The sequence below is a fragment of the Balaenoptera musculus genome, chromosome 8 (assembly GCF_009873245.2).
Source record: "Balaenoptera musculus isolate JJ_BM4_2016_0621 chromosome 8, mBalMus1.pri.v3, whole genome shotgun sequence".
Taxonomy (NCBI): domain Eukaryota; kingdom Metazoa; phylum Chordata; class Mammalia; order Artiodactyla; family Balaenopteridae; genus Balaenoptera; species Balaenoptera musculus.
Genome location: NC_045792.1, coordinates 54,181,609 through 54,208,725, shown reverse-complemented (window position 1 = coordinate 54,208,725; position 27,117 = coordinate 54,181,609). Strand labels below are relative to the sequence as shown.

Here is a 27,117-nt window from a genome sequence, read left to right as displayed (position 1 = left end):
ATTCCTCCAGCTCCATTTTTCGTTCTCAAGATTGCTTTGGCTATTCGGGGTCTTTTGTGTCTCCATACAAATTGTGAAATTTTTTGTTCTAGTTCTGTGAAAAATGCCATTGGTAGTTTGATAGGGATTGCATTGAATCTGTAGATTGCTTTGGGTAGTAGAGTCATTTTCACAATGTTGATTCTTCCAATCCAAGAACATGGTATATCTCTCCATCTATTTGTATCATCTTTAATTTCTTTCATCAGTGTCTTATAATTTTCTGCATACAGGTCTTTTGTCTCCTTAGGTAGGTTTATTCCTAGATATTTTATTCTTTTTGTTGCAGTGGTAAACGGGAGTGTTTTCTTAATTTCACTTTCAGATTGTTCATCATTAGTATATAGGAATGCAAGAGAAATCTGTGCATTAATTTTGTATCCTGCTACTTTACCAAATTCATTGATTAGCTCTAGTAGTTTTCTGGTGACATCTTTAGGATTCTCTATGTATAGTATCATGTCATCTGCAAACAGTAACAGCTTTACTTCTTCTTTTCCGATTTGGATTCCTTTTATTTCTTTTTCTTCTCTGATTGCTGTGGCTAACACTTCCAAAACTATGTTGAATAATAGTGGTGAGAGTGGGCAACCTTGTCTTGTTCCTGATCTTAGTGGAAATGGTTTCAGTTTTTCACCATTGAGGACAATGTTGGCTGTGGGTTTGTCATATATGGCTTTTATTATGTTGAGGAAAGTTCCCTCCATGCCTACTTTCTGCAGGGCTTTTATCATAAATGGGTGTTGAATTTTGTCGAAAGCTTTCTCTGCATCTATTGAGATGATCATATGGTTTTTCTCCTTCAATTTGTTAATATGATGTATCACGTTGATTGATTTGCGAATATTGAAGAATCCTTGCATTCCTGGAATAAACCCCACTTGATCATGGTGTATAATCCTTTTAATGTGCTGTTGGATTCTGTTTGCTAGTATTTTGTTAAGGATTTTTGCATCTATGTTCATCAGTGATATTGGCCTGTAGTTTTCTTTCTTTGTGACATCTTTGTCTGGTTTTGGTATCAGGGTGATGGTGGCCTCGTAGAATGAGTTGGGGAGTGTTCCTCCCTCTGGTATATTTTGGAAGAGTTTGAGAAGGATAGGTGTTAGCTCTTCTCTAAATGTTTGATAGAATTCGCCTGTGAACCCATCTGGTCCTGGGCTTTTGTTTGTTGGAAGATTTTTAATCACAGTTTCAATTTCAGTGCTTGTGATTGGTCTGTTCATATTTTCTATTTCTTCCTGGTTCAGTCTCGGTAGGTTGTGCATTTCTAAGAATCTGTCCATTTCTTCCAGGTTGTCCATTTTATTGGCATAGAGTTGCTTGTAGTAATCTCTCATGATCGTTTGTATTTCTGCAGTGTCAGTGGTTACTTCTCCTTTTTCATTTCTAATTCTATTGATTTGAGTCTTCTCCCTTTTTCTCTTGATGAGTCTGGCTAATGGTTTATCAATTTTTGTTTATCTTCTCGAAGAACCAGCTTTTAGTTTCATTGATTTTTGCTATTGTTCCTTCATTTCTTTTCATTTATTTCTGATCTGATCTTTATGATTTCTTTCCTTCTGCTAGCTTTGGGGTTTTTTTGTTCTTCTTTCTCTAATTGCTTTAGGTGCAGGTTAGGTTGTTTATTCGAGATGTTTCCTGTTTCTTGAGGTAGGCTTGTATTGCTATAAACTTCCCTCTTAGCACTGCTTTTGCTGCGTCCCATAGGTTTTGGGTCGTCGTATCTCCATTGTCATTTGTTTCTAGGTATTTTTTGATTTCCCCTTTGATTTCTTCAGTGATCACTTCGTTATTAAGTAGTGTATTGTGTAGCCTCCATGTGTTTGTATTTTTTACAGATCTTTCCTGTAATTGATATCTAGTCTCATAGCGTTGTGGTCAGAAAAGATACTTGATACGATTTCAATTTTCTTAAATTTACCAAGGCTTGATTTGTGACCCAAGATATGATCTATCCTGGAGAATGTTCCATGAGCACTTGAGAAAAATGTGTATTGTGTTGTTTTTGGGTGGAATGTCCTATAAATATCAATTAAGTCCATCTTGTTTAATGTATAATTTAAAGCTTGTGTTTCCTTATTTATTTTCATTTTGGTTGATCTGTCCATTGGTGAAGGTGGGGTGTTAAAGTCCCCTACTATGATTGTGTTGCTGTCGATTTCCCCTTTTATGGCTGTTAGTATTTGCCTTATGTATTGAGGTGCTCCTATGTTGGGTGCATAAATATTTACAATTGTTATACCTTCCTCTTGGATCGATCCCTTGATCATTATGTAGTGTCCTTCTTTGTCTCTTGTAATAGTCTTTATTTTAAAGTCTATTTTGTCTGATATGAGCATTGCTACTCCAGCTTTCTTTTGATTTCCATTTGCATGGAATATCTTTTTCCATCCCCTCACTTTCAGTCTGTATGTGTCTCTAGGTCTGAAGTGGGTTTCTTGTAGACAGCATATATATGGGTCTTGTTTTTGTATCCATTCAGCCAGTCTGTGTCTTTTGGTGGGAGCATTTAATCCATTTACATTTAAGGTAATTATCGATATGTATGTTCCTATTCCCATTTTCTTAAATGTTTTGGGTTTGTTATTGTAGGTGTTTTCCTTCTCTTGTGTTTCTTGCCTAGAGAAGTTCCTTTAGCTTTTGTTGTAAAGCTGGTTTGGTGGTGCTGAACTCTCTCAGCTTTTACTTGTCTGTAAAGGTTTTAATTTCTCCATCAAATCTGAATGAGATCCTTGCTGGGTAGAGTAATCTTGGTTGTAGGTTTTTCTCCTTCATCACTTTAAGTATATCCTGCCACTCCCTTCTGGCTTGCAGAGTTTCTGCTGAAAGATCAGCTGTTAACCTTATGGGGATTCCCTTGTGTGTTATTTGTTGTTTTTCCCTTGCTGCTTTTAATATGTTTTCTTTATATTTAATTTTTGATAGTTTGATTAATATGTGTCTTGGCCTGTTTCTCCTTGGATTTATCCTGTATGGGACTGTCTGTGCTTCAAGGACTTGATTAACTATTTCCTTTCCCATATTAGGGAAGTTTTCAACTATAATCTCTTCAAATATTTTCTCAGTCCCTTTGTTTTTCTCTCTTCTTCTGGGACCCTTATAATTTGAATGTTGGTGTGTTTAATGTTGTCCCAGAGGTCTCTGAGACTGTCCTCAGTTCTTTTCATTCTTTTTTCTTTATTCTGCTCTGCAGTAGTTATTTCCACTATTTTATCTTCCAGGTCACTTATCCGTTCTTCTGCCTCAGTTATTCTGCTATTGATCCCTTCTAGAGTATTTTTAATTTCATTTACTGTGTTTTTCATCATTGCTTAGTTCCTCTTTAGTTCTTCTAGGTCCTTGGTAAATGTTTCTTGCATGTTGTCTATTCTATTTCCAAGATTTTGGATCATCTTTACTATCATTATTCTGAATTCTTTTTCAGGTAGACTGCCTATTTCCTGTTCATTTGTTAGGTCTGGTGTGTTTTTACCTTGCTCCTTCTTCTGCTGTGTGTTTTTCTGTCTTCTCATTTTGCTTAACTTACTGTGTTTGGGGTCTCCTTTTCACAGGCTGCAGGTTTGTAGTTCCTGTTGTTTTTGGTATCTGTCCCCAGTGGCTATGGTTGGTTCAGTGGGTTGTGTAGGCTTCCTGGTGGAGGGGACTAGTGCCTGTGTTCTGGTGGATGAGGCTGGGTCTTGTCTTTCTGGTGCGCACGTCCACGTCTGGTGGTGTGTTTTGGGGTGTCTGTGTCCTTATTATGATTTTAGGCAGCCTGTCTGCTAATGGATGGGGCTGTGTTCCTGTCTTGCTAGTTGTTTGGCATAGGGTGTCCAGCACTGTAGCTTGCTGGTCGTTGAGTGAAGCTGGGTCTTGATGTTGAGATGGAGATATTTGAGAGATTTTCGCTGTTTGGTATTACGTGGAGCTGGGAGGTCTCTTGTGGACCAGTGTCCTGAAGTTGGCTCTCCCACCTCAGAGGCACAGCCCTGATGCCTAGCTGGAGCACCAAGAGCCTTTCATCCACATGGCTCAGAGTAAAAGGGAGAAAAAATAGAAAGAAAGAAAGAAAGAAAGAGGATAAAATAAAATACAATATAATAAATCTATTGTAAAGCAAAGCTATACAGACAAAATCTCACCCAGAAGCATACACATATACACTCACAGAAAAAGGAAAAGGGGAAAAATTAATATATCCTGCTCCCAAAGTCCACCTCCTGTATTTGGGATGATTCGTTGTCTATTCAGGTTTTCAACAGATGCAGGCACATCAAGTTGTTTGTGGAGTTTTAATCCGCTGCTTCTGAGGCTGCTGGGAGAGATTTCCCTTTCTCTTCTTTGTTCACACAGCTCCCGGGGTTCAGCTTTGGATTTGAACCCGCCTCTGCATGTAGGTCGCCTGAGGGCGTCTGTTCCCCGCCCAGACAGAATGGGGTTAAAGGAGCAGCTGCTTCGGGGGCTCTGGCTCACTCAGGACGGTGGGAGGGAGGGGTACGGAGTGCAGGGCGAGCCTGCGGCGTCAGAGGCCGGCGTGACGTTGCAGCAGCCTGAGGCGCGCCGTGCGTTCTCCCGAGGAAGTTGTCCCTGGATCACGGGAGCCCGGCCGTGGCGGGCTGCACCGGCTCCCGGGAGGGGCGGTGTGGAGGGTGACCTGTGCTCGCACACAGGCTTTTTGGTGGCGGCAGCAGCAGCAGCCTTAGCGTCTCATGCCCGTCTCTGGGGTCCGCGCTGATAGCTGCGGCTCGCGCCCGTCTGTGGAGCTCGTTTAGGCGGCGCTCTGAATCCCCTCTCCTTGCGTGCCACGAAACAAAGAGGCAAGAAAAAGTCTCTTGCCTCTTCGGCAGCTGCAGACTTTTTCCCGGACTCCCTCCCGGCTAGCTGTGGTGCGCTAAGCCCTTCAGGCTGTGTTCACTCAGCCAACCCCAGTCCTCTCCCTGCGATCCGACCGAAGCCCGAGCCTCAGCTCCCAGCCCCCACCTGCCCCGGCAGGTGAGCAGACAAGCCTCTCGGGCTGGTGAGTGCTGCTCGGCGCCAAGCCTCTGGGCGGGAGTCTCTCCGCTTTGCCCTCTGCACCCCTGTGGCTGTGCTCTCCTCCGTGGCTCTGAAGCTTCCCCCCTCTGCCACCCGCAGTCTCCGCCCGCGAAGGGGCTTCCTAGTGTGTGGAAACCTTTCCTCCTTCACGGCTCCCTCCCACTGGTGCAGGTCCCGTCCCTATTCTTTTGTCTCTGTTATTATTATTTTTTCTTTTGCCCTATCCAAGTACGTGGGGAGTTTCTTGCCTTTTGGGAGGTCTGACGTCTTCTGCCAGCGTTTCAGTGGGTGTTCTGTAGGAGCAGTTCCACGTGTAGATGTATTTCTAATGTATCTTTGGGAAGGAAGGTGATCTCCACGTCTTACTCTTCTGCCATCTTGCCCCCTCCCCATTTCTAATTTTATTGATTTGAGCCTTCTCCATTTTTTTCTTGATGAGTTTGGCTAAAGGTTTATCAATTTTGTTTATCTTTTCTTAGAACCAGCTTCTTGTTTCATTCATCTTTTCTATTGTTTTCATTGTCTCTATTTCATTTATTTCTGCTCTGACCTTTATGATTTCTTTCCTTCTACTAACTTTAGGTTTTGTTTGTTCTTTCTCTAGTTGCTTGAGGTATAAGGTTAGATTGTTTACTTGAGATTTTTCTTGTTTCCTGAGGTAAAATTGTATTGCTATACAATCTTAGAACAGTTTTTGCTGCATCCCATAGGTTTTGGATTGTTGTGGTTTTGTTGTCATTTGTCTCTAGGTATTTTTTTAAAATCTTTTTGGCTGTGCTGTGTGGCATGTGGGATCTTAGTTCCCTGACCAGGGATTGAACTCACACCCCCTGCGGTAGAAGCATGGAATCTTAAGCACTGGACCACCAGAGAAGTCCCTAAGTATTTTTTAATTTCCTCTTGATTTCTTCAGTGATCCATTGGTTGTTTAGTAACATATTGTTTAGTCTCCATGTGTTTTTGTTTCTTACAGTGTTTTTTTTTCTTGTAATTGATTTCTAATCTCGTAGCATTGTGATTGGAAAAGATGCTTGAGATGATTTCAATTTTCTTAAATTTAGTGAGGTTTGATTTGTGGTACAAGATGTGATCTATCCTAGAGATTGTTCCATGTGCACTTGAGATGAATGTGTATTCTGCTGCTTTCAATGGAATGTCCTATAGATACCAATTAAGTCTATCTGGTCTAATGTGTCATTTAAGGCTTATGTTTCCTTATTAATTTTCTGTCTGGATGATCTGTCTGTTGGTGTAAGTGGGGTGTTAAAGTCCCCCACTCTTATTGTGTTACTGTTGATTTCTCCTTTTATGGCTGTTAGCATTTGCCTTATATATTGAGGTGCTCCTGTGTTGGGTGCATAAATATTTACAATTGTTATATCTTCTTCTTGGATTGCTCCCTTGATCATTATGTAGTGTTCTTCCTTGTTTCTTGTAACAGTCTTTATTTTAAAGTCTATTTTGTCTGATATGGGTATTGCTATTCCAGTTTTCTTTTGATTTTCATTTGCATGGAATATCTTTTTCCATCCCCTCACTTTCAGTCTGTATGTGTCCCTAGATCTGAAGTGGGTCTCTTGTAGACAGCATATATACAGGTCTTGTTTTTGTATCCATTCAGCCCATCTATGTCTTTTGGTTGGAGCATTTAATCCATTTATATTTAAAGTAATCATCAATATGTATGTTCCTAGTGCCATTTTCTTAATTGTTTTGGGTTTGTAGGTGTTTTTTCTTCCCTTCCTCTTTTGTTCTCTTCTGTTGTGGTTTGATCACCATCTTTAGTGTTGTGTTTGGGTTGCTTTTTCTTTTGTGTATGTGTATCTACTGTAGTTTTGGGTTTGCATTTCCCATGAGGTTTTGATTTAGCAGTGTATATATGTACAAGGTTGTTTTAAGTTTCTGGTCTCTTTCCCACCTAGAGAAGTTCCTTTAACATTTGTTGTAAAGCTGGTTTGGTGGTGCTGAATTCTCTTAGCTTTTGCTTGTCTGTAAAGCTTTTGAGTTCTCTGTTGAATCTGAATGAGAGCTCTGCTGGGTAGAGTATTCTTTTTTTTTTATAAATTTATTTATTTTATTTATTTATTTTTGGTTGCGTTGGGTCTTCGTTGCTGCACGTGGGCTTTCTCTAGTTGCGGTGAGCGGGGGCTACTCTTCATTGCAGTGTGCAGGCTTCTCATTGCGGTGGCTTCTCTTGTTGTGGAGCATGGGCTCTAGGCGCGCAGGCTTCAGTAGGTGTGGCACACAGGCTCAGTAGTTGTGGCACACAGGCTCTAGAGTACAGGCTCAGTACTTGTGGCTCACGGGCTTAGTTGCTCTGAGGCATGTGAAATCTTCCCAGACCAGGGTTCGAACCTGTGTCCCCTGCATTGGTAGGTGGATTCTTAACCACTGCACCACCAGGGAAGTCCCAGGGTAGAGTATTCTTGGTTGTAGTTTCTTCCCTTTCATCACTTTAAATATATCATGGTACTCCCTTCTGGCCTACAGAGTTTCTGCTGAAAATTCAGCTGATAACCTTATGGGGATTCCCTGGTATGTTGTTTGTTGTTTTTCCCTTGTTGTTTTTAATATTTTTCTTTGTCTTTAATTCTTGTTGTTTTGATTAATATGTGTCTCAGCATGTTCCTCCTTGGGTTTATCCTGCATGGGATTCTCTGTGCTTCCTGGACTTCAGTGAGTTTTTCCTTTCTCATGTTAGGCAAGTTTTCAGCTATAACATCTTCAAATATTTTCTCAGGCCCTTTCTCTTTTTCTTCTCCTTCTGGGACCCCTATAATGTGAATGTTCATGTGTTTAATATTGTCCCAGAGGTTTCTGAGACTGTCCTCATTTCTTTTCGTTCTTTTTTCTTTATTATGTTCTGTGGCAGTGATTTCCACCACTCTGTCTTCCAGCTCTCTTATCCTTTCTTCTGCCTCATTTATTCTGCTGTTGATTCCTTCTAGAATATTTTTCATTTCAGTTATTGTATTGTTCATCTCTATTTGTTCTTTAAATCTTCTAGCTCCTTGGGTTTTTTAAATAAATAAATAAATAAATTTATTTATCTATCTATCTATCTATTAATTAATTAATTTATTTATGGCTGCGTTGGGTCTCTGTTGCTGCTCGCAGGCTTTCTCTAGTTGCGGCGAGCCAGGGCCACTCTTCATTGCAGTGATCCGGGGCTACTCTTCATTGCAGCGCGCAGGCTTCTCATTGCAGTGGCTTCTCTCATTGCGGTGGCTTCCCTTATTGTGGAGCACAGGCTCTAGGCTCGCGGACTTCAGTAGTTGTGGCATGCAGGCTCAGTAGTTGTGGCGCATGGGCTTAGTTGCTCCACGGCATGCAGGATCTTCCCGGACCAGGGATTGAATCTGTGTCCCCTGCATTGGCAGGCAGATTCTTAACTGCTGCACCACCAGCGAAGTCCGTAGCTCCTTGTTAAACATTTCTTGTATCTTCTCGATTTGTGCCTCCACTCTTTTTTTGAGATTTTGGATCATCTTTACTATCATTACTCTGAACTCTTTTTCAGGTAGATTGCCTATCTTCTCGTCATTTAGTTGTTCTTGTGGTTTTTATCTTGTTCCTTCATTTGCAACATATTTCTCTGTCAACTAATTTTGTCTGACTTTCTGTGTTTGGGGTCTCCTTTCCACAGGCTGCAGGATCATAGTTCCTCTTGTTTCTGGTGTCTGCTCCCTGGTGGGTGAGGTTGGTCCAGCGACTTGGGTAGGCTTCCTGTTGGGAGGGATTGGTGCCTGCCCTCTTGTGGGTGGAGCTGTATCTTGTCCCTCTGATGGGCAGGGCCGTGTCAAGGGGTGTGTTTTGAGGTGGCTGTGAGCTCAGTATGACTTCAGGCAGCCTGTCTTCTGATGGGTGGGGCTGTGTCCTTATCTTGGGGGTTGTTTGGACTGAGACTTGCCAGCTCTCAAGCCGGGTCTTGGTGCTGAAATGCGCACCTCTGGAAGATCTCACTGTGATCAGTATTCCCTGGGCCTTCAGTGTCCTAGCCTTCACAGTGAGTGATAGTTGACCTTCGCATCCCCAGAAGACCCTCTAAGACCCCTAGGTAGATATAATCCAGGTTTCTATCAGGTACTGCTTTGTGCTGGGTCCCAGTGCACGTGAGACCTTGTGTGCACCCTCCAAGAGTGGAGTCTCCATTTCCCCCAGCCCTGTGGAGCTCCTGCCCTCAAGCCCTGCTGGCCTTCGGGGCTAAATGCTCTGGGGGTTCTTCTGCCCAATGCCAGACTCTCAGACTGTCTTGGAGGGCTATTTTATGTGGGAACGTCCATGTGTTGCCTGCGTGGGTTTAATATTTTTTGGTGCGAGGGTTGTTTTTAGTATAGATATCTGCCACTTCTTTCCTCAGTGTATTCTGGCCATTAGCCCCTTTATAGGAGGTATGACTGATGTTGTGGTGACCATAGCCTGTACTGGATATTGAGTAGAGCATCCCCTTTGCTCTGTGGTTGTCACTGCCCTGTCAGAGATGGGCTCTGCTCCCTAGTTGTTGGAGTAGAGGCCCCCAGATCTGCTTCTTAGCTGTGTTTCTGATCTGCACTGTGAGGTAGGCAGGATTGGATCACTCCCACTGGGAAAGAAGCCACTGAGTATTCCTCTTCTGGAGCTGTTCATCTGTGGGTATGCTCTGTTGTGTCACCTTTCACCTGTTTTGCGAGCTATCAGATTACACTGTCATTGGCACTGCTCTCAGCCCCACCTTAAATGTGGGCATGCCAGCAATCGGCCCTGGTGTCTCTCATAAGTTGTTTTCACCAGGCCACCAGCATAGATCTACTGAAGTCAGGTCCTAGGATTGCAGTAATCATGGATCTGGACCCACTGTGGATGCTATGGGGGCAGCTCCAACTCTAGGCTGGCCCAACCCCCATGTGTATGTGCCCACAAAGTCTACAGCTGCTAAAGCTAGACCTGCCTTGGCTGCAGGAGCACTCATTGTCCATTCAGATGTTCTGTAGGCGCTGACTTTACAAGGCCAGTCACGGGGGTGTCAATTTATGGTTTGCGCACCTGTGCAGAGAGATTTCAGCTTTTCTTTCTTAGTTGCATGTCCCCTGGGGCTCAGCTGTGGTTTCAGCCCCACCTCTGCATGTGGGCCACCCCGGTGGCAATGGACGCGTGGGGGAGCCAGCAGTCACGGGCACAGGAGAGCTGGCCCCAGCGCGGACCCTTCTTAGTGCCCGGGGAGGCAGGGGCTGGCACATGGGGAGAGAGGCTGCAATGGCAGCTCCGCCCCTTACGCATCACTTAACTATGGCTCTTTGCTTCTGTGGCAGTCCAAGTTTCCTCCACAAGCATTCCTGGTTGCGGACTTCCTCACTTCCACCCCCTCAGGCTGTCTCCTCACAGCCAACAGCAATCCTCTCCTAGGTCTGCCCTCCAAACCCCATGTTCCAGCACTCAGCCTCTGTGCACACTAGTGGACACCTGTCTCAGGCTGGGGCGCACAGGGCTGTGGCACAGACCATCTGTGTAGGTCTCACTCTGTCCTGCTTGGCTGTTGGCACTCTCTTCCAATAGCCCATGAATTCCCTTCTGTCCCAGTTCATGTCCCTGTCTATGAGGGGGCTTCCCCGGATGTGGGACCCTCTCCTCTCCTTCAGCTCCCCCCGACCCAGGAGTGCCATTCCCATCCCACTTCCTCTCCTTTTCTTTTTCCCTTTTTCTTTCTTTCATCCTACCTGGTTACACGGGGATCTTTCTTGTCCTTTTAGGTATCCGAGGTCCTCTGCTAGTGTTCAGCTGGTGCTCTGTGAGAATTGTTCCATTTGTAGATGTATTCTTGATGCGTTTGTGGGGAGAGATGAATTCCACGTCCTCCTACTCCTCTGCCATCTTGCTGACCCCTTTGGATTTTATATTACTATCCATTAATGAGTTAATCAATCAATTAACCTTAATTATTTCTTCTTCTAAATGAGTATCAGTTGATTTAATCTCGCCCAAAAGAATGGGTCTCTTTTGGTTGGTCGATGCAATAGAGAAACTCTGCAGGTAAGAAGTATCCAACTTATTCCACTATATCTGGGGTGGTGTCATAATAGTAGTGTCCACCTTTTCCATGATGACTGAAACGAGTGTGCTCCAACCTCAAATCAAACCCTGGGTCTCTGGAGACAAAAACCAGCAGACAGACCAAAGGAGCCTTCATCTCATAAAAATGCAACAATTTATTCACATCTTCATCAGAGTTCAATGGGCAGGAAGACAATTCTGTGGGCATAATGTGAGTCTTCACTTTTCTCTTCTGAATCACGAAAGTACCTCCCATCCCCACAGGCTTATCTCCATAATGTTTTTCAAGAGTCTGTCTCATACAAGTCACAAAGTTAAGTTTTCCAGTTCTTCTTTTGGCTTCCATCTCAATGACCTTTCCAGGTTGGCCCTCACTGGCAAAAAGATTAGCCAGTAATGCACACCCCAAATCATGATATTCTCACTGTATTTCTCTAGTAGGCACCCTCCATCTTCAGGGTTAACACGAGCAAATTAACTTCAGTACACAGGAGGTTTGTGTTCACTTTCTGTTTGAACAACTGACATAAACTCAGAATTGAATCCAAGAGTCTGAAATGGGCCTGCTCCTGCTCTAAGAATAAAAGCTCTGGGAAGTTGGATTTCTTTTGCAATCTTATTTAGGTTATAAACTTTTTTTTTGATTTACAAGAGGCAATAAGTAAGGCACACCTCCTACTTCTGCAATTCTAGTTTTCCCACAGATGCCTTTTACAGGAAAGGTAAATGGTCCTTAGTCAAATCAGGGCACTCAACTACAGAGACCTGGACATCAGCAAAGTTATCCTTTAGCACCTTCTGCAGAACTCCAACAAGCTCCTCTAGACTTGACAGATGAAAAGAATACTCAGCACAAGCCATCTTCCTTCTTCCTTAGGTGTGAATGAAACAAGAGGGAAGGGGGCAGGGCACAACCTTTAAAAGAATGGTGGTTTTTATTCTTCAGTTTGTTAATGTGGTGTATCACACTGATTGATTTGCGGATATTGAAAAATCCTTGCATCCCTGGGATCAATCCCACTTGATCGTGGTGTATGATCCTTTTAATGTTGGATTCGGATTGCTAGTATTTTGTTGAGGATTTTTTCATCTGTGTTCGTCAGTGATATTGCACTTTTTGTGTGGTATTTTTTGAATAGTTTCAGAAGGATAGGTGTTAACTCTTCTCTAAATGTTTGATAGAATTCACTGTGAAGCTATCAGGTCCTGGACTTTTGTTTGTTGGGAGTTGTTAAATCACAGTTTCAATTTCAGTACTTGTGATTGGTCTGTTCATATTTTCTGTTTCTTCCTGGTTCAGTTTTGGGAGACTGTACTTTTCTAAGAATTTGTCCATTTCCTCTAGCTTGTCCATTTTATCAGCATATAGTTGCTTGTAGTCGTCTCTTATGATCCTTTGTATTTCTGTGGTATTGCTGTAACTTCTTTTTAATTTCTGATTTTATTGAGTCCTCTCCCTTTTTTCCTGATGAGTCTGGCTAATGGTTTATCAATTTTTTATCTTCTCAAAGAACCATCTTTTTGTTTCATCGATCTTTTCTATTATTTTTCATCTCTATTTCATTTATTTCTGCTCTGATCTTTATGATTTCTTTCCTTCTACTAACTTTAGGTTTTGTTTGTTCTTCTTTCTCTAGTTGCTTTAGGTGTTAGTTTAGGTTGTTTATTTGAGATTTTTCTTGTTTCCTGAGGTAAGATTGTGTTGCTTTAAACTTCCCTCTTAGAAAAGTTTTTGCTGCATTCCATAGGTTTTGGGTCATCATGTTTTCATTTTCATTTGTCTCTAGGAATTTTTTGATTTCCTCTTTGATTTCTTCAGTGATCCATTGGTTGTTTAGTAGCATATTGTTTAGCCTCCATGTGTTTGTGTTTTTTACAGTTTTTTTTCCTTGTAATTGATTTCTAATCTCATAGCATTGTGGTCAGAAAAGATGCTTCATATGATTTCAGTTTTCTTAAATTTATCAAGGCTTGCTTTATGGCACAGCATGTGATCTATCCTGGAGAATGTTCCATGGGCACTTGAGATGAATGTGTATTCTGCTGCTTTTGGTTGGAATGCTCTATAAATATCAATTAAGTCCACCTGGTCTAATGTATCATTTAAGGCTTGTGTTTCCTTATTGATTTTCTGTCTGGATGATCTGTCCATTGATATAAGTGGGGTGTTAAAGTCCCCCACTATTATTGTGTTACTGTTGGTTCCTCCTTTTATGGCTGTTAGCATTTGCCTTATATATTGAGGTGCTCCTATGTTAGGTGCATAAATATTTACAGTTGTTTTATCTTCTTCTTGGATTGCTCCCGTGATCATTATGTAGTGTCCACCTTTGTCTCTTGTAACCATCTGTCTTTATTTTAAAGTCTATTTTGTCTGATATGGATATTGCTACTCCAGCTTTCTTTCGATTTCCATTTGCATGGAATATCTTTTTCCATCCCCTCACTTTCAGTCTGTATGTGTCCCTAGATCTGAAGGGGGTCTCTTGTTGACAGCATGTATATGGGTCTTGTTTTTGTATCCATTCAGCTAGTGTATGTCTTTTGGTTCATTTGCATTTAAGGTAATTTGATTCATTTGCATTTAAGGTAATTACTGATATGTATGTTCTTGTTGCCATTTTGTTCATTGTTTTGGGATTGTTTTGTAGTTCTCTCTTCTTCCCTTCCTCTTTTTTCCTCTTTTGATTTGATGACTAGTGTTGTGTTTGGATTCTTTTTTCTTTTTTGTGGGTATCTCTATTGTAGATTTTTGGTTTGTGGTTACCATGAGGTCTTGATATAGCTGTCTATATATATACAAGATTGTTTTAAGTTGTTGGTCTCTTAATTTCAAATGTGTTTCCAACATCCTGCATTTGTACCCTCTTCTCACAATTGCTGGTTTTGATAACATATCTGTGTGTGGATGGTTTCCCACCTTTACTGTATGTTTGCCTTTATCAGTGAGCTCTCCCATTTGTAATTTTCTTACTTCTAGTTGTGGGCTTTTCTTTTCTGCCTAGAGAAGTGCCTTTAGCTTTTGTTGTAAAGCTGGTTTGGTGGTGCTGAATTCTCTTAGATTTTGCTTGTCTGTAAAGCTTTTGATTTCTCCATCAAATCTGAATGAGAGCCTTGCTGGGTAGAGTATTCTTGGTTGTAGTTTTTTCCCTTTCATCACTTTAAATATATCGTGCCACTCCCTTCTGGTCTGCTGAAAACTCAGCTGATAACGTTATGGGGATTCCCTTGTATGTTATGTTTTGCTTTTCCCTTGCTGCTTTTAATATTTTCTTTTTGTCTTCAATTTTTGTCAGTTTGATTAATATGTATCTCAGCGTGTTCCTCCTTGGGTTTATCCTGTATGGGACTCTCTGCGCTTCTTGGATTAGGTGACTGTTTCCTTTCCCATGTTAGAGAAGTTTTCAGCTATTATCTCTTCAGATATTTTCTCAGGTCCTTTCTCTCTCTCTTCTCCTTCTGGGACCCCTGTAATGTGATTGTTGGTACATTTAATGTTGTCCCAGAGGTCTCTTAAACTGTCCTCATTTCTTTTTCTTAATAAATTTTATTTATTTATTTATTTATTTATTTATTTATTTATTTATTTATTTTTGGTTGTGTTGGGTCTTCGTTGCTGTGCGCAGGCTTTTCTCTGGTTGCGGCGAGCAGGGGTTACTCTTCGTTGTGGCGCTCGGGCTGCTCATTGTGGTGGTTTCTCTTGTGGAGCACGGGCTCTAGGCACACAGGCTTCAGTAGTTGTGGCACATGGGCTTAGTTGCTCTGTGGCATGTGGCATCTTCCTGGACCAGGGCTCAAACCTGTATCCCCTGCATTGGCAGGTGGATTCTTAACCACTGTGTCACCAGGAAAGCCCTGTCCTCATTTGTTTTCTCTTTATTCTGTTCTGTGGCAGTGATTTCCACCACTCTGTCTTCCAGCTCACTTATTCTTTCTTCTGCCTCATTTATTCTGCTAGAGAATAATACTCCTTCTAGAGTATTTTTCATTTCAGTTTTTGTATTGTTCACCTCTGTTTGTTTGTTCTTTAGCTCTTCTAGGTCTTTGTTAAACATTTCTTTTATCTTCTCAATCTTTGCCTCCATTCTTTTTCCGACATCTTGGATCATCTTTACCATCATTACTCTGAATTATTTTTCAGGTAGATTGCCTATCTCCACTTCACTTAGTTGTTCTTCTGGGGTTTTATCTTGTTCCTTCATCTAGAACATATTCCTCTGCTGTCTCATTTTGTCTAACTTTCTGTGTTTATGGTCCCACAGCCTGCAGAATTTTAGTTCCTCTTGCTTCTGGTGTCTGCCGCCTGATGCATGAGGCTGGTCTAAGAGGCTTCCTAGTGGGAGGGACTGGTTCCTGCCCACTGGTAGGTGGAGCTGGGTGTTGTCCCTCTGGTGATCAGGGCCATGTCAAGGGGTGTGTTTACAGGCAGCTGTGGGCTCAGGAAGACTTTAAGCATCCTGTCTGCTGATGAGTGGGGCTGTGTTCCTGCCCTTCTGGTTGTTCAGCCTGAGACGTCCCAGCATTAGAGCCTTCGAGCTGTTGGGTGGGCCAGGTCTTAGTGTCAAAATGGCAGCCTTCAGGACAGCTCATGCCAATGAGTACCCTGTACCTCCACCACAAGTGTCTTTGTTTCCGCAGTGAGCCACAACCACCTCCCCGTCTCCCCAGGAGACCCTCTAAGACCTGCAGGCAGGTCTGGCCCAGGCTCCTATGGAGTAACTACTTTGCCCTGGGTCCCCGTGCATGTGAAATCTTGTGTGTGCCCTCCAAGACTGCAGTCTCTCTCTCCCCCAGTCCTGTGGAGTTCCTGTGATCAAGCCCAGCTGGCCTTCAAAGCCAAATGCTCCAGGGGCTCCTCTTCCCATTGCCAGACCCCCAGACTGGGGAGCCTGACATGGGGCTCAGAACTCTCACTCCTTTGAGAGAACTTCTGCGATATGATTATTTTCCAGTTTGTGGGTTGCCCACCTGGCTGGCATGGGATTTGATTGTATTGCAAATGCACCCCTCCTACTGTCTTGTTGTGGCTTCTTCTCTGTCTTTGAAAGTAGAATCTCTTTTTTGGTAGGTTCCAGTCCTATTTTGTCGATGGTTGTTCAGCAGTTAGTTGTGATTTTGGTGTTTTTGTGAGAGGAGGTGAGCTCAGGTCCTTCCACTCCACCATCTTGTCTGTGCGTCTTGCTGTATTGTTAGTTAGTCTAGAAACTCTGCTCTAAAGGAGTAAGAGATCCACTCGTTTAGAGCACAGTTTACAAACTTGTATCCTTTTATCTCCTGAGGACAGGATTGATGTAGTTGCTTTGTTTTTGATGGTGATGATGGTTTTCATGACACTTATGGTTCTATTGGTTATTATGATGGAGGAATAAGGATGGAGATGATGGAAATGAGGGATGATGGTGGAGGTAGTGATGGTGTAGGTGGTGGTGAGGGTAGTGATGATGATGATGGTGCTGCTGATGGTGGTGTTGGTAATGGTGGTGATGATAATAGTGGTGGTTTTGGTGTTGGTGAGCTGATATTCAAGCAGAATGTATTAGTACAGCCATATCAGTTGCTAAAATTCCAAAATACTTTGAACTAGTTGGAAAACATCTACTGCCTTCAAGGTGCCTGAGACCCTTTCTCTATTGCTCCTGCTGCCATAGCCCTGGGGAGCCCCAGGCAGGCATCACTGGGGCTGCCATGCACCAGCCTCAGACAGAAAAGAGGCAAATGCTCAGTGCCCATCTGGCTCTCTGCAACCTCTGCATTATAGCTCACTGGTTGTTCAACACCTTGACTGTCCCCAGGGGGTGTAGTGATGGTGATGGAGGTAGTGATGCACCCCATTCCTCTGATAGTCTCCAGAAGTACCCAGGTCCCCCATTCTCCAGGGCAGGCCTTTCTCATCAGGCTGAGAAGGTAGTGGCTGACCCATTACCAATGAGCTGGCTGGTCCCTCTGGGTCAGCTCATGTGCCCCTGGGCAGAGTCCAGCTCTGTGCTGGTGCTGAGGAGACCCAGGAGCAGGTGAGTGTGGCCCTGCCCTTGGGGTGCTCATGGCTCCACCAAGCAGACAGGAGGTCCTGGTGAGTCAGGGAGAGTACAGGGTCCCAAAGACAAGGGTCTGAAAGCTACAGGATGCAGGGCCCAGGGGCTTTGGTGGCCCGGAATGGCTTCCCAGAGCGTGTGTGAATGAGATCTCCCCGCACCTAGGAGGATGACTTGGCCGAGCTGGCCTCCCAGCAGTACTTTGTGGACTACGGCTCCGAGATGATCCTGGAGCGCCTGCTGAACCTTGTGCCCACCTACATCCCTGACCGCGAGATCACGCCCCTGAGGACGCTGGAGAAGTGGGCCCAGCTGGCCATTGCTGCCCACAAGAAGGTCAGAGGGCTGGGGTTTTGAAGAAGGGGCTTTCTGATGACCTGGCTGAAGGGTAAGGACCTGAGAAATCAAAGAGGTCACAGCTCTTACCTGACATCTGTCTGTCCATGGGGCTGGGAGGGCAGGATGGCACCCTTGACCTCCTGGCTCCCAGCAGCCTTTCTCCACCATGGATATCAGTTCACTTGTGTTTTCTGCCCTCTACTCTGCACTGGGCGCCAGGGACACAGAGATGGATCAAATCTAGCCCCATGGCCTCATGAGGGAAACCATGGGTCCATGGGCACTGGGGGTCCCAGCTCCTGGCCTCCCACCAACGCTTATTAGTGCTGCAGCTCAGGAGAGTTGGTGCATGCTGGAGGAGCTTCTAGGAAGTGCACCTTCTTTCCCCTAAAAGAGCTCTGGCCCAACTTCCTGCCTGGGGAATTTGAGGTACTGGCCCCCTCTGCCTCTTGTTTGCGGCCCCAGGCCCATAACCAGCCCTGAGTAGCTCCCTTCTAAGCTAAGAGACCTTCTCCAAGTAGAGCAGGGGTGCCCTGGTGGGGGTGCAGGACCCTGGCTGCTGGAGGGGACCCACGGGCCTCCCCATCTCCAGGCCCTGGTTGTATAAGAGCAGAATCCTCTTTGCACACAAGTTGCCAAGGGCTCCAAGATCAGTGTGTCTCAACCCCTATGCCACGTGGCCTCTTCCCTAACCCAGGAGCCCCAGGTGTCTCCCCCTGAGCTCTTTGCCTTCCCTTGAGCTGCCCACAAGTCTCCACCTGTACCCGAATGCTCCCTGCACCCCCTGTGCTTCTAGGCCTGGCTCACCCCCGAGGACCTCCCTGTCCTCAGCCCCCTCCAGAAGAGATGCATGTTCTCCCTCCCCCACTCTTTCTGTCCTTAGCAATCTCCTCTCCCTCACCCCTCACACTTGGTTAGCTGCTGAAGCCCGTCCATTCCACCTCCCGGCAGCTCCAGCCTCCATCCCCACCTCCACTCCTCTGCCTTCCCTGGGTCCTCAGTGTCCGCTGCCAATGTGCATGTGGCACCTGGCATGTTCTGGGTTGGGTGCCATCATTCATGAATTCCCTTTGTTTTGGGTGCTTGCCATGTGCTGGGCACTGCACCAGGCCCTGGAGACACAGCTGCGAGTACAACAGATGTGCCCTCTGCCGTCTCAGAGCCCATGACCGAGCTCGTGGGTCTCCCCGCTGGACTGTAGTGCCCTGCCCTGTGCATCCCAGAGCCCTGGCCCAGGCCTCTTGTAGAGTGGACAGGTCCTAATTAGCATGATTATTAGGGTCAGAGGGGTAAAAACATTTTATTTTGAAATAATTTCAAACTTACGAAAAAGTTGCAAGTTAAAAAGCTAGGCCTGCTGTGTACAGTATACACTTCACCTAGACTCACCAGTTGTTAACATTGTCCCACATTTGCTTTTATTTTCTCTGCACACATACATGTTATTATTTTTTCTGAGCCATTTGAGATTAGGTTGGAGATGCTGAGCCCCTTATCCCTGAATACTCACAGCTCTTGGGATGGCACTGCTTCCGGGCCCTCTTTGTGCATGGAAATGTGACAGCACAGGGGCTGGCACACACACATGTCTTCATTTATGTTTGTGTTCATAGATGATAAAAACCATGAGTTCATTCTGATCCCTCCAATTCTACTCCAATACCACCAAGTTCTTATTAAAGCTCGGCAGATTTTTAGATAATAAAACATCGGTGCATTAATTTCTTGCCAGGAGCATTGCATTCTTCCCCCAGCTGCTTGCCCACTCCAGGCTCCAACCTTCTCTACCCTGCAATCTTCCTAACTCCCAAGTTCACCTGTCAGTTTCCACTAAAAGACCAGCCTCGCAGTGGTGGCCTTGCCCGTGGTTCTGTGTGACCTGCCTCCTACTCACCGGTTTCCCACTCCCTCTTCTTGGTCAGGCCTGGCACCCCCCTGGCCCCGTCCTTAGCCACCCATGTTCCTGTTCCCCAAACGCCTTCCCTGATCCCTGCCCTTGTGCCTTGCACATGCGCCGGCTGGGATTGTGGGCTTTCTTGTCACTCTGCTGAATCGGGAGCTCCCTGAGGGGGGACCCCTGTTTCTCTAGCAAGTGCTCACTGCTGTTGATGGAATCGGAGGGAGATGGAGTGACGGGGAGGCTGTGGGCTGGGGGGGTGGGGTGAGGCCATGGTGTACACAAGGACATGGTGGCCTGGGGCCCACTTCTGACTTGGGGACCGGGACATTTGGTTTCCAGACAGAGCTTGTGCCAAGTCTTTTGTCCCATCCCTGTCTGTGCCCCTCCAGGGGATTTATGCCCAGAGGAGAACTGATGCCCAGAAGGTCAAAGAGGATGTGGTCAACTATGCCCGCTTCAAGTGGCCCTTGCTCTTCTCCAGGTTTTACGAAGCCTACAAGTTCTCAGGTACCCCTCAGCCCACCTGCCTCCCGTCCCTCCCTCGATGGCTCTGGTCCGTGGCAGAGGGAGGGGAATGGCCTGAGCCAGACTCCCCAGTCAGCCAGCCTCCTGCCCGCAGGGCTGCTTGGCCTCCAAGTCAATGTGCTGAGTGGATCCTGCCTCCCTGCAGCCCAGTAGGGCTCCGTGGCACATAGTAGGTACTCAGCAACACACTGGGTCGAACAATTGACTGAGTAGTGTGATCATTAAAGCACCTACTGTGTACAGAAGAGGGTGGCCCAGAGCACAGGCTGGGCCGAACCCGTGAAGCTGAGAGTAGATGCAGCCGACAAACCTGCACAGGCCGCTTGCTTAGCCAACCTCGGGCCACTGGTACCAGGCACCTGCTCCATGCCAGGCCCTGTGCTGGTGGTGGCTTCACAGAACCACCAAATATCAGGTTCGAGGGAATGTTGGGGCTCAGTTTGTCTGACTCCTCCCCGTATCCCACCATACCGCAGGGCAGGGACTTGTCCCATGCTGCACAGGCCAGTGGCAGGAATGCGGCTCCAACCCAGTTCCTTAATCCAGCACTCCCTTCCCACCGCACCTGGGGTTTTGGCTTGTAGGGAGGTTGTGTTCTCCGAGCCTCAGTTTCCCCATCTGTAAAATGGACATCAATATACCCCACCCTGGCCACCTCCCTGGTGGTTATGAGGATCGAGAAGGGCTGGGTCCAGCAGTGGGCAGGTGCCCTTTCAGTGCCTCTGTCTCTGCCCCAGGCCCCAGCCTCCCTAAGAACGACGTCATTGTGGCCGTCAACTGGACGGGCGTCTACTTCGTGGATGAGCAGGAGCAGGTGCTTCTGGAGCTGTCCTTCCCCGAGATCATGGCCGTGTCCAGCAGTAGGTTAGTCCAACCCCCACTCCCCGCTTTAGTGCAGGGCGGGGACTTGTCCAAAGCCGCATGAAGACCAATGGCAGGGATGGGACTCAAACCCAGGGTCCTGATTCAGCACTTTCTGAAGTCAGGAGGGGCAGATGGAGACACAGGCAGACACACGGGGGAGGAGAGAGCTCCCGGGGCTTTTCTGCAGTCGTGGGGACCTTTGAAGGAAACCTCACAGAGGACATCCCCAAGGTGCAGAGACACGCAGTGGCCTGTCCTGGTCGCATGTGACTGAGCAGCATGTGCTACACCCTGCAGACCCCTCAGGCACCTTCCTCCCAATAGGGTGGGGGGGCGGGTATTTACAGCACATTCATGGCTGTTCTGAGATGGGCATGGGTGGTTAGGACAGTCAGGGATGGTCGAGCGTGTACAAAAAGCTGGCCTGAGATTCAGGGCCCTGTATGGGACTCACCTCCATGGCCTCATCTCTAAAATGGAGGTCTTAACTTTCCTTCAATACAGTGGTGAGGAATACACACAATAATCGATGGGAGAGCTCTTGGCAAACTGAGAAGTGCAGTGCACATGGGAGCAACGTTGGGAGTGGGTCCTGAAATGGACTGGCGTTCCCAGCAGTGCCTCCTCCCCCCATCTGGGGCTTGTAGGAGTGTCTCTGGGCTGTGTCCGATGTGGGCCAGGGTTGGGTCACGTCCAGCTCTGACCAGGCACATGGGATGCAGTGGTGACAAGATAGTCCTTGTCCTCTTGCAGCTTCACTTGGGAGGGGAGATGGACATCGAATAAGCCATTTTAAAGCAGGGGCCAGTGTGCTGAGGGCCGTGGGAGGGCAGGGAGGGCTTCCTGGAGGCAGTGGTTTCTAGGCTGAGCCTTAAAGGGTGAGTAGGAATTAGACAACAAAGGGGAAGTGAGCTCCCCCTGCAGGCCTCCCCGGACCATGTGTGACTTTGGCCTGGCCGTCGCTGACTCAGGCTGAGCTGTGGCTGCCTGGCCCCGTCTCACCCTGGCTGGGCCGGCCTCTTTCTGGCTGGGCCACATCTGACTGGGCTGGCCTTGGTCTCCTTCAGGGAGTGCCGTGTCTCGCTCTCGCTGGGCTGCTCTGACCTGGGCTGTGCTGCATCTCACTCGGGCTGGGCAGGACTGACCCCGACAGGGCCCTGTTCTCCGTGTTGGTCCTGCAGGGGAGCGAAACTGGTAGCCCCCAGCTTTACGCTGGCCACCATCAAGGGGGATGAGTACACCTTCACCTCCAGCAATGCTGAGGACATCCGTGACCTGGTGGTCACCTTCCTGGAGGGGCTCCGAAAGAGGTCTAAGTATGTGGTGGCCCTGCAGGACAACCCCAGCCCTGGTGAGTGGCTCCTGGCATGAGCTGCCAGTCTCCGGGGTCAGAGTGTTAGGCAGATTATGTGCCCTGGCCTTGGCCTGGCGTTCAAGATGGCCTGTTACCCATTCCTCCCGACACCCTCGGTTCCAGCTGGAGCAAATAGCTCAACCCTGTGCCTTCGATCTGTGCCCTGTGGGGAACCTTCCTCCCCCTGGTCTTAAATACCTATTACTTGCCACCTTCTCCAGATGAGGTCAGGGGTTCCTCCTCAGTGTTCCCCCAATACCCACCATCTTCAAATGAAGACAGTGGTAACAACTATGGACTGTGCATCCCCGGGCCTTTGAGGTCCTGAGCAGAGCGTGAGAAAGAGACGAAATGAACCCATCCCTGCCCTCAGTGGGGAGGGGGTGGGAGCAGACAGTGACCATCCCTGTGATAGTGCAGCGACCCGGGAAGCCCAGAGGCTGTGGGAGCCTGGGGTTCGGGGAGGACGTATGTGTGAGCAGAACGTTTGGGGCAGAGAGGAGAACCGAGCAGAGGCTGGAGAGAACAGGTGTGTCTGGGAACTGCGGGTAGTTTGTTTCGGCTGGAATGGGCGAGATGAGGCGGGAGGGGCAAAAAGTGAGGCAGAAGAAGTCAGGAAGGCCATCTGCCAACAACAGGCCTGTGAGCATGTCGAGGAGTGTGGGATTCCTTTTAGGGCAGTGGGGAGCCACGGAAGGCTTCTGAGCAGGGAAGTGGCCCCCTCCGATGGCTGTCTGTGTGGGGGGTTGTGCAGGGTAGAGGCAGAGCGGCTGCTGAGCAGATATGGGACAGGGCCTCAGTTCCAGTGGGGAGGAGAGGCTTACAGGTCATCAACCCAAAGAGAGGTGTTCCAACCCAGCCTCTCTCTCTGCCCCCATGTGGCCCTGCTCACCCATGCCTTCCAGCGGGCGAGGAGTCAGGCTTCCTCAGCTTTGCCAAGGGGGACCTCATCATCCTGGACCATGACACAGGAGAGCAGGTCATGAACTCAGGCTGGGCCAATGGCATCAATGAGAGGACCAAGCAGCGTGGGGACTTCCCCACCGACTGCGTGTATGTCATGCCCACTGTCACCATGCCACCGCGGGAGATTGTGGTATGTGGCCCGGGGGTGGCAGGTGCATGGGAGGCTCCCCTGGCCCCTCCTTGTCTTCTTCCCACATAAAATGGAGTGAGGGATTACAGTAGATTCATGCTTTGCTGCTTCTGTGAAGATGATCTGGGGGTCTTATGGGACCATAAACTGAAAGTTGGGGGCAACTATCAAATGTATGCCAGGTGGAGAGGGACCTAGAAATTGCATCAGATGAGGAACTGCCCAGGGGCAGGGGATCAGAGAAGAGTGGCCTAGGGGATGGGGGCAGGGGTAGGGGCTTGCACTGTCCAGAAAGGCAGTGAGGGCAGAGCTGGGAAGTGAGGCCCTGCTTCCTCTGGAGCCCCTTGAGCCAGCACTGAGGACTCGCAGCCCAGCTTTCCAGGCAGCTCCTGAGCCAGGCTCTGTTGACAGGGCAGTTCTCACACTGCATCCGCTGCCTTGTCCAGGCTTTCTGACTGACCCAACCTGGTTCAGACACAGGGCACCAAGGGAAGGGTCTTAAGGCCAGCATGATGGAGGCAGTGGTAATGTCAGAGATCCCCCAGGAGGAAAGGTGTTCCCAGGGTCAGAATGGGGCACAGGGTCCACCCCCAGACCCACTTAAGAAGGCTCTGGGCTTTACCATGTTGATCCAGGGGTCCGGGGTGGAGATCCAGGGGCGCCTGACCTCAGCTCCCTGTCTCTCGGTCTCTAGGCCCTGGTCACCATGACCCCCGACCAGAGGCAGGACGTTATCCGGCTCTTGCAGCTGCGAACGGCAGAGCCTGAGGTGCGCGCCAAGCCCTACACGCTGGAGGAATTTTCCTACGACTACTTCAGGTGACGGGGGAAGGGGAGAGAGGGCCCCAGGACGGGAGCTACAGGCTCCTGCTACCCTGTGGGCTGCGTGGTGGGCTTGCTTTGTGGTGTCCCCGTCTGTGAGCAGGGCCCGGGTCAGAGGGAACCAGAGGGCACTTTCAGTCCGTCGACATGACGCTTCTCATGTTGTGTCATCTTATCCTTCCTTCGTTTAAGATACTGTGACTGCGCCCACCCCAGGTGGAGTCCTGGGCACTCCTGACTCAAGGCTGTACCTCCCTCACCGACTCACAGTCCTGGTGGGGAGACAGGCATGAGACCAGGCGGCTGTTATTCTTTGCGCCCAGTGTTGTGATGGAGATGCTGGGTCGGGGTGGGGATGGAGGCGAGGAGGCTTCGTGGAGGAAGTGGTGTCTGAGCTAAGCTGGGGGTGGGGTCGGGGGGTGAGCCGGGTGGAGGAGCGCCACAGCTGGAGCAGAGCGAGCAGAGAGAATCAGGGGCGAGCAGGCCGGGGAGGCGGGCAGGGCTGCCGGGGCACAGCCAGCCTTGTTAGTATCTCCATCTGTCAGCTGAGAAAGTAAGGCCCAGGCAGGGCTGGTGACTCTTCCCAGGTCACGCGGCGCAGCAGGGAAGCCGGTTCCCTGCGCTCTGCTTCCTACACGGGGCGGGATGGGGCTGGAGTCTCGCAACCTGGCCCTCAGTGCGGACTGTCCCGTGCTGTGCAGGCCCCCACCCAAGCACACGCTGAGCCGCGTGATGGTGTCCAAGACCCGCGGCAAGGACTGGCTGTGGAGCCACACGCGGGAGCCGCTCAAGCAGGCGCTGCTGAAGAAGATCCTGGGCAGCGAGGAGCTCTCGCAGGAGGCCTGCATGGCCTTCATCGATATCCGCACCCTCAGAGGGTTGGGGGGGACACGGAGGGTCAGGCAGGGGCCACAGGGAGGGGGCGCCTAGGGCAGGGGAGGGCTGGGCTGGGCCCGGCCTCTAGGGTTTTCGTCTAGACACTTCCTTCTGAGGGGCCCAGCTGGGGCCTGGGCAGACGTGGGGGGATGCTGATGGAGCGGCTCCCTCCGTGTGCCCGGCACCTTACAGCGTGCAGGGGGCTGCCTCACCCGTTGCCTCCTCGCACCCTGTCATTTGGTTGACAGATGTATATCGTGCCATGTGCTGGGCCCGGCGTGGAGACACGGCGGTGAGCAGACCCAGTACCTAGCCTCATGGTGCTCATGGTTGAGAGTGGAGATGTGCTGATCGGGGTCAGTGCTGTGATGGGACGCGACAGCACATTGACCTGACTTGGCCTTGGAGGAGGGCAGGGAGGACTTCCTGGAGGAAATGATATCTAGGCTGGAGACTGGGTAGGCCTTGGCCAGTCAAAGGGGAGATGGGTGGGGAATGTTCTTGACAGAGGGAGCAGCATGTATAAAGGCCCCGAGGCAAAACAGAGCAGGGCTGTTTCAAGGGCAGAAATTAACTCAGCACAGCTAGAGGCTAGAGTTCAAGAAGGGAATCCCAAGATGTGGGCTGATGGATGAAAGTTTCCCAAGGCCTGTTAAGAAGCTTGGACTGTGTCCTGTGGTGCAGCCATGGGGCAGGGGGTGGCATGGTTAGATTTGTGATTTGGAAAGTTTATTCTGGTTGCTGTGAGGACTCTGGTAGTGGGGTTGGGGCCTGGAGCAGGATGGCCAGTGAGGAGGTGGCCAGAGGAGTTGAGGAGAGAGGGCGGGCAGTGGGCATGGAGAGCAGTGTGGGCAGATTATGCCCATTTCCTGGGTGAGTAGCCTGAGGCCCAGGGCCACATGATCAGGGGTGGCAGACCCTGTTGGAGAGTGTGGCCACCTGCCTCCCGGGCCATTGTTCCACGATTGGCCACAGCCTTCCTTGACAGCTCCCCACCCGTGCTCAAGTACATGGGTGACTACCCGTCCAAGAGGATGCGCTCCGTCAATGAGCTCACAGACCAGATCTTCGAGGGTGCCCTGAAGGCTGAGCCCCTCAAGGACGAGGTGTACGTGCAGATCCTGAAGCAGCTGACCGACAACCACATCAGGTAAGCCAGGAGGGTGGGAGGGTGAGGGGCAGGCCCCCACCCCTAGTGCTAACAGCTGAAGGTAATCGTAAAGGTCCTCCACCCACTGTGACGGGGAGCTCACTCCCTGCCGAGGCAGCAGCTGGCTCTGCCTGGGAACAGTCCTTCTTCACTCAGAGCAGGAAGCTGTCCTCAGGCCCCCTCATGTCCTAGCTCTCCCTCAAGGCCCAAGGAAGAGGGTCCAGAACCAAGAGGTGGTGGTGAGCCCTCAGAGTCTGTCCTCCCCACAAGTTGAACAGCCCCAGCTCCTCCTAATTTCCCGCTGCTCTCTGCCTGAGCCTCCTCTGGATACCCCTCCCTAGCCCAGATGCCACTGTCTGCCTACAGGTGCATCTCATGAGCAATTGTCCCATCCCTGGCTCAGGCTGAGCTGGCTGTCAGTCAGAAGCTCTGGCTAAAAACTCTCATGGGCTGGGGGTGTTGGACCCCAGAGGGTGTCACCCGCCTCCCTGATGGCCCAGACCATGGCAGGAGGGGGAAGTCAGGCACATGCTCATCTCAGAGCCTGAGAGAAGCCCCACCCTCTCCCTTTATTCCCAGACTTCCAACTCCCTCCCCAGCTGTGTCACTCTCTACATCTCTTATACAAGTCCACCATTGGACCATACATCAGATCTTTTCGCACATTCTGTGCCCACAGCCAGGAAAACCTGTCCTCTCCTTTGCATATCAGAATTTGCCTCAGTCTTCAAAGCCTAGATCAAATGCCACCTCCTCCTAGAAGCCCTCCAGGCTTCCCTCCTGCCAGACCGAAGGAGCTCAGAGTAGTGCCTGAGGGAGTCCTGGGGCTGGTCTAACGTAGTGCTACTCAAATAATAGACGAGTTAAAGAGCTGCTTCCATCATAGGAAAGTCTTTCTAAGAAAAAAAAAAAATCTTAGCCAGAGTGCTTGGTGACACAGCTGATTTTTATTCTGACACAAGCACCTTACCTCCACCTGACTAGTAAGTGTGCGGCCTGGGGTGGGGTTGGCAGACCGGACTTTGAGTAGCACTAATGGGATCAGGCTGTCAGGGGGGTGGGTCCGTGTGGGTCCTC

At 48.5% G+C, this 27,117-nt stretch overlaps 1 protein-coding gene and 1 pseudogene across 3 annotated transcripts in view; one reads left to right on the top strand and one right to left on the bottom strand.

Annotated features, from left to right (window-relative positions):
• Positions 1–27,117, top strand: part of MYO7A (myosin VIIA) — a 105,118-nt gene that overhangs the window by 68,099 nt on the left and 9,902 nt on the right. For 2 of the 3 annotated variants that reach the window (XM_036861946.1, XM_036861947.1), the window contains exons 31-38: positions 17,280–17,450; positions 19,743–19,860; positions 20,616–20,742; positions 21,810–22,093; positions 23,002–23,192; positions 23,887–24,011; positions 24,716–24,873; positions 25,887–26,040. In XM_036861946.1, the coding sequence (XP_036717841.1) occupies positions 17,280–17,450; positions 19,743–19,860; positions 20,616–20,742; positions 21,810–22,093; positions 23,002–23,192; positions 23,887–24,011; positions 24,716–24,873; positions 25,887–26,040 (1,328 nt within the window). The remainder of the gene's footprint in view (positions 1–17,279; positions 17,451–19,742; positions 19,861–20,615; positions 20,743–21,809; positions 22,094–23,001; positions 23,193–23,886; positions 24,012–24,715; positions 24,874–25,886; positions 26,041–27,117) is intronic. The other variant, XM_036861948.1, reaches the window with a different exon arrangement.
• Positions 11,000–11,943, bottom strand: LOC118899922 (annotated as a pseudogene).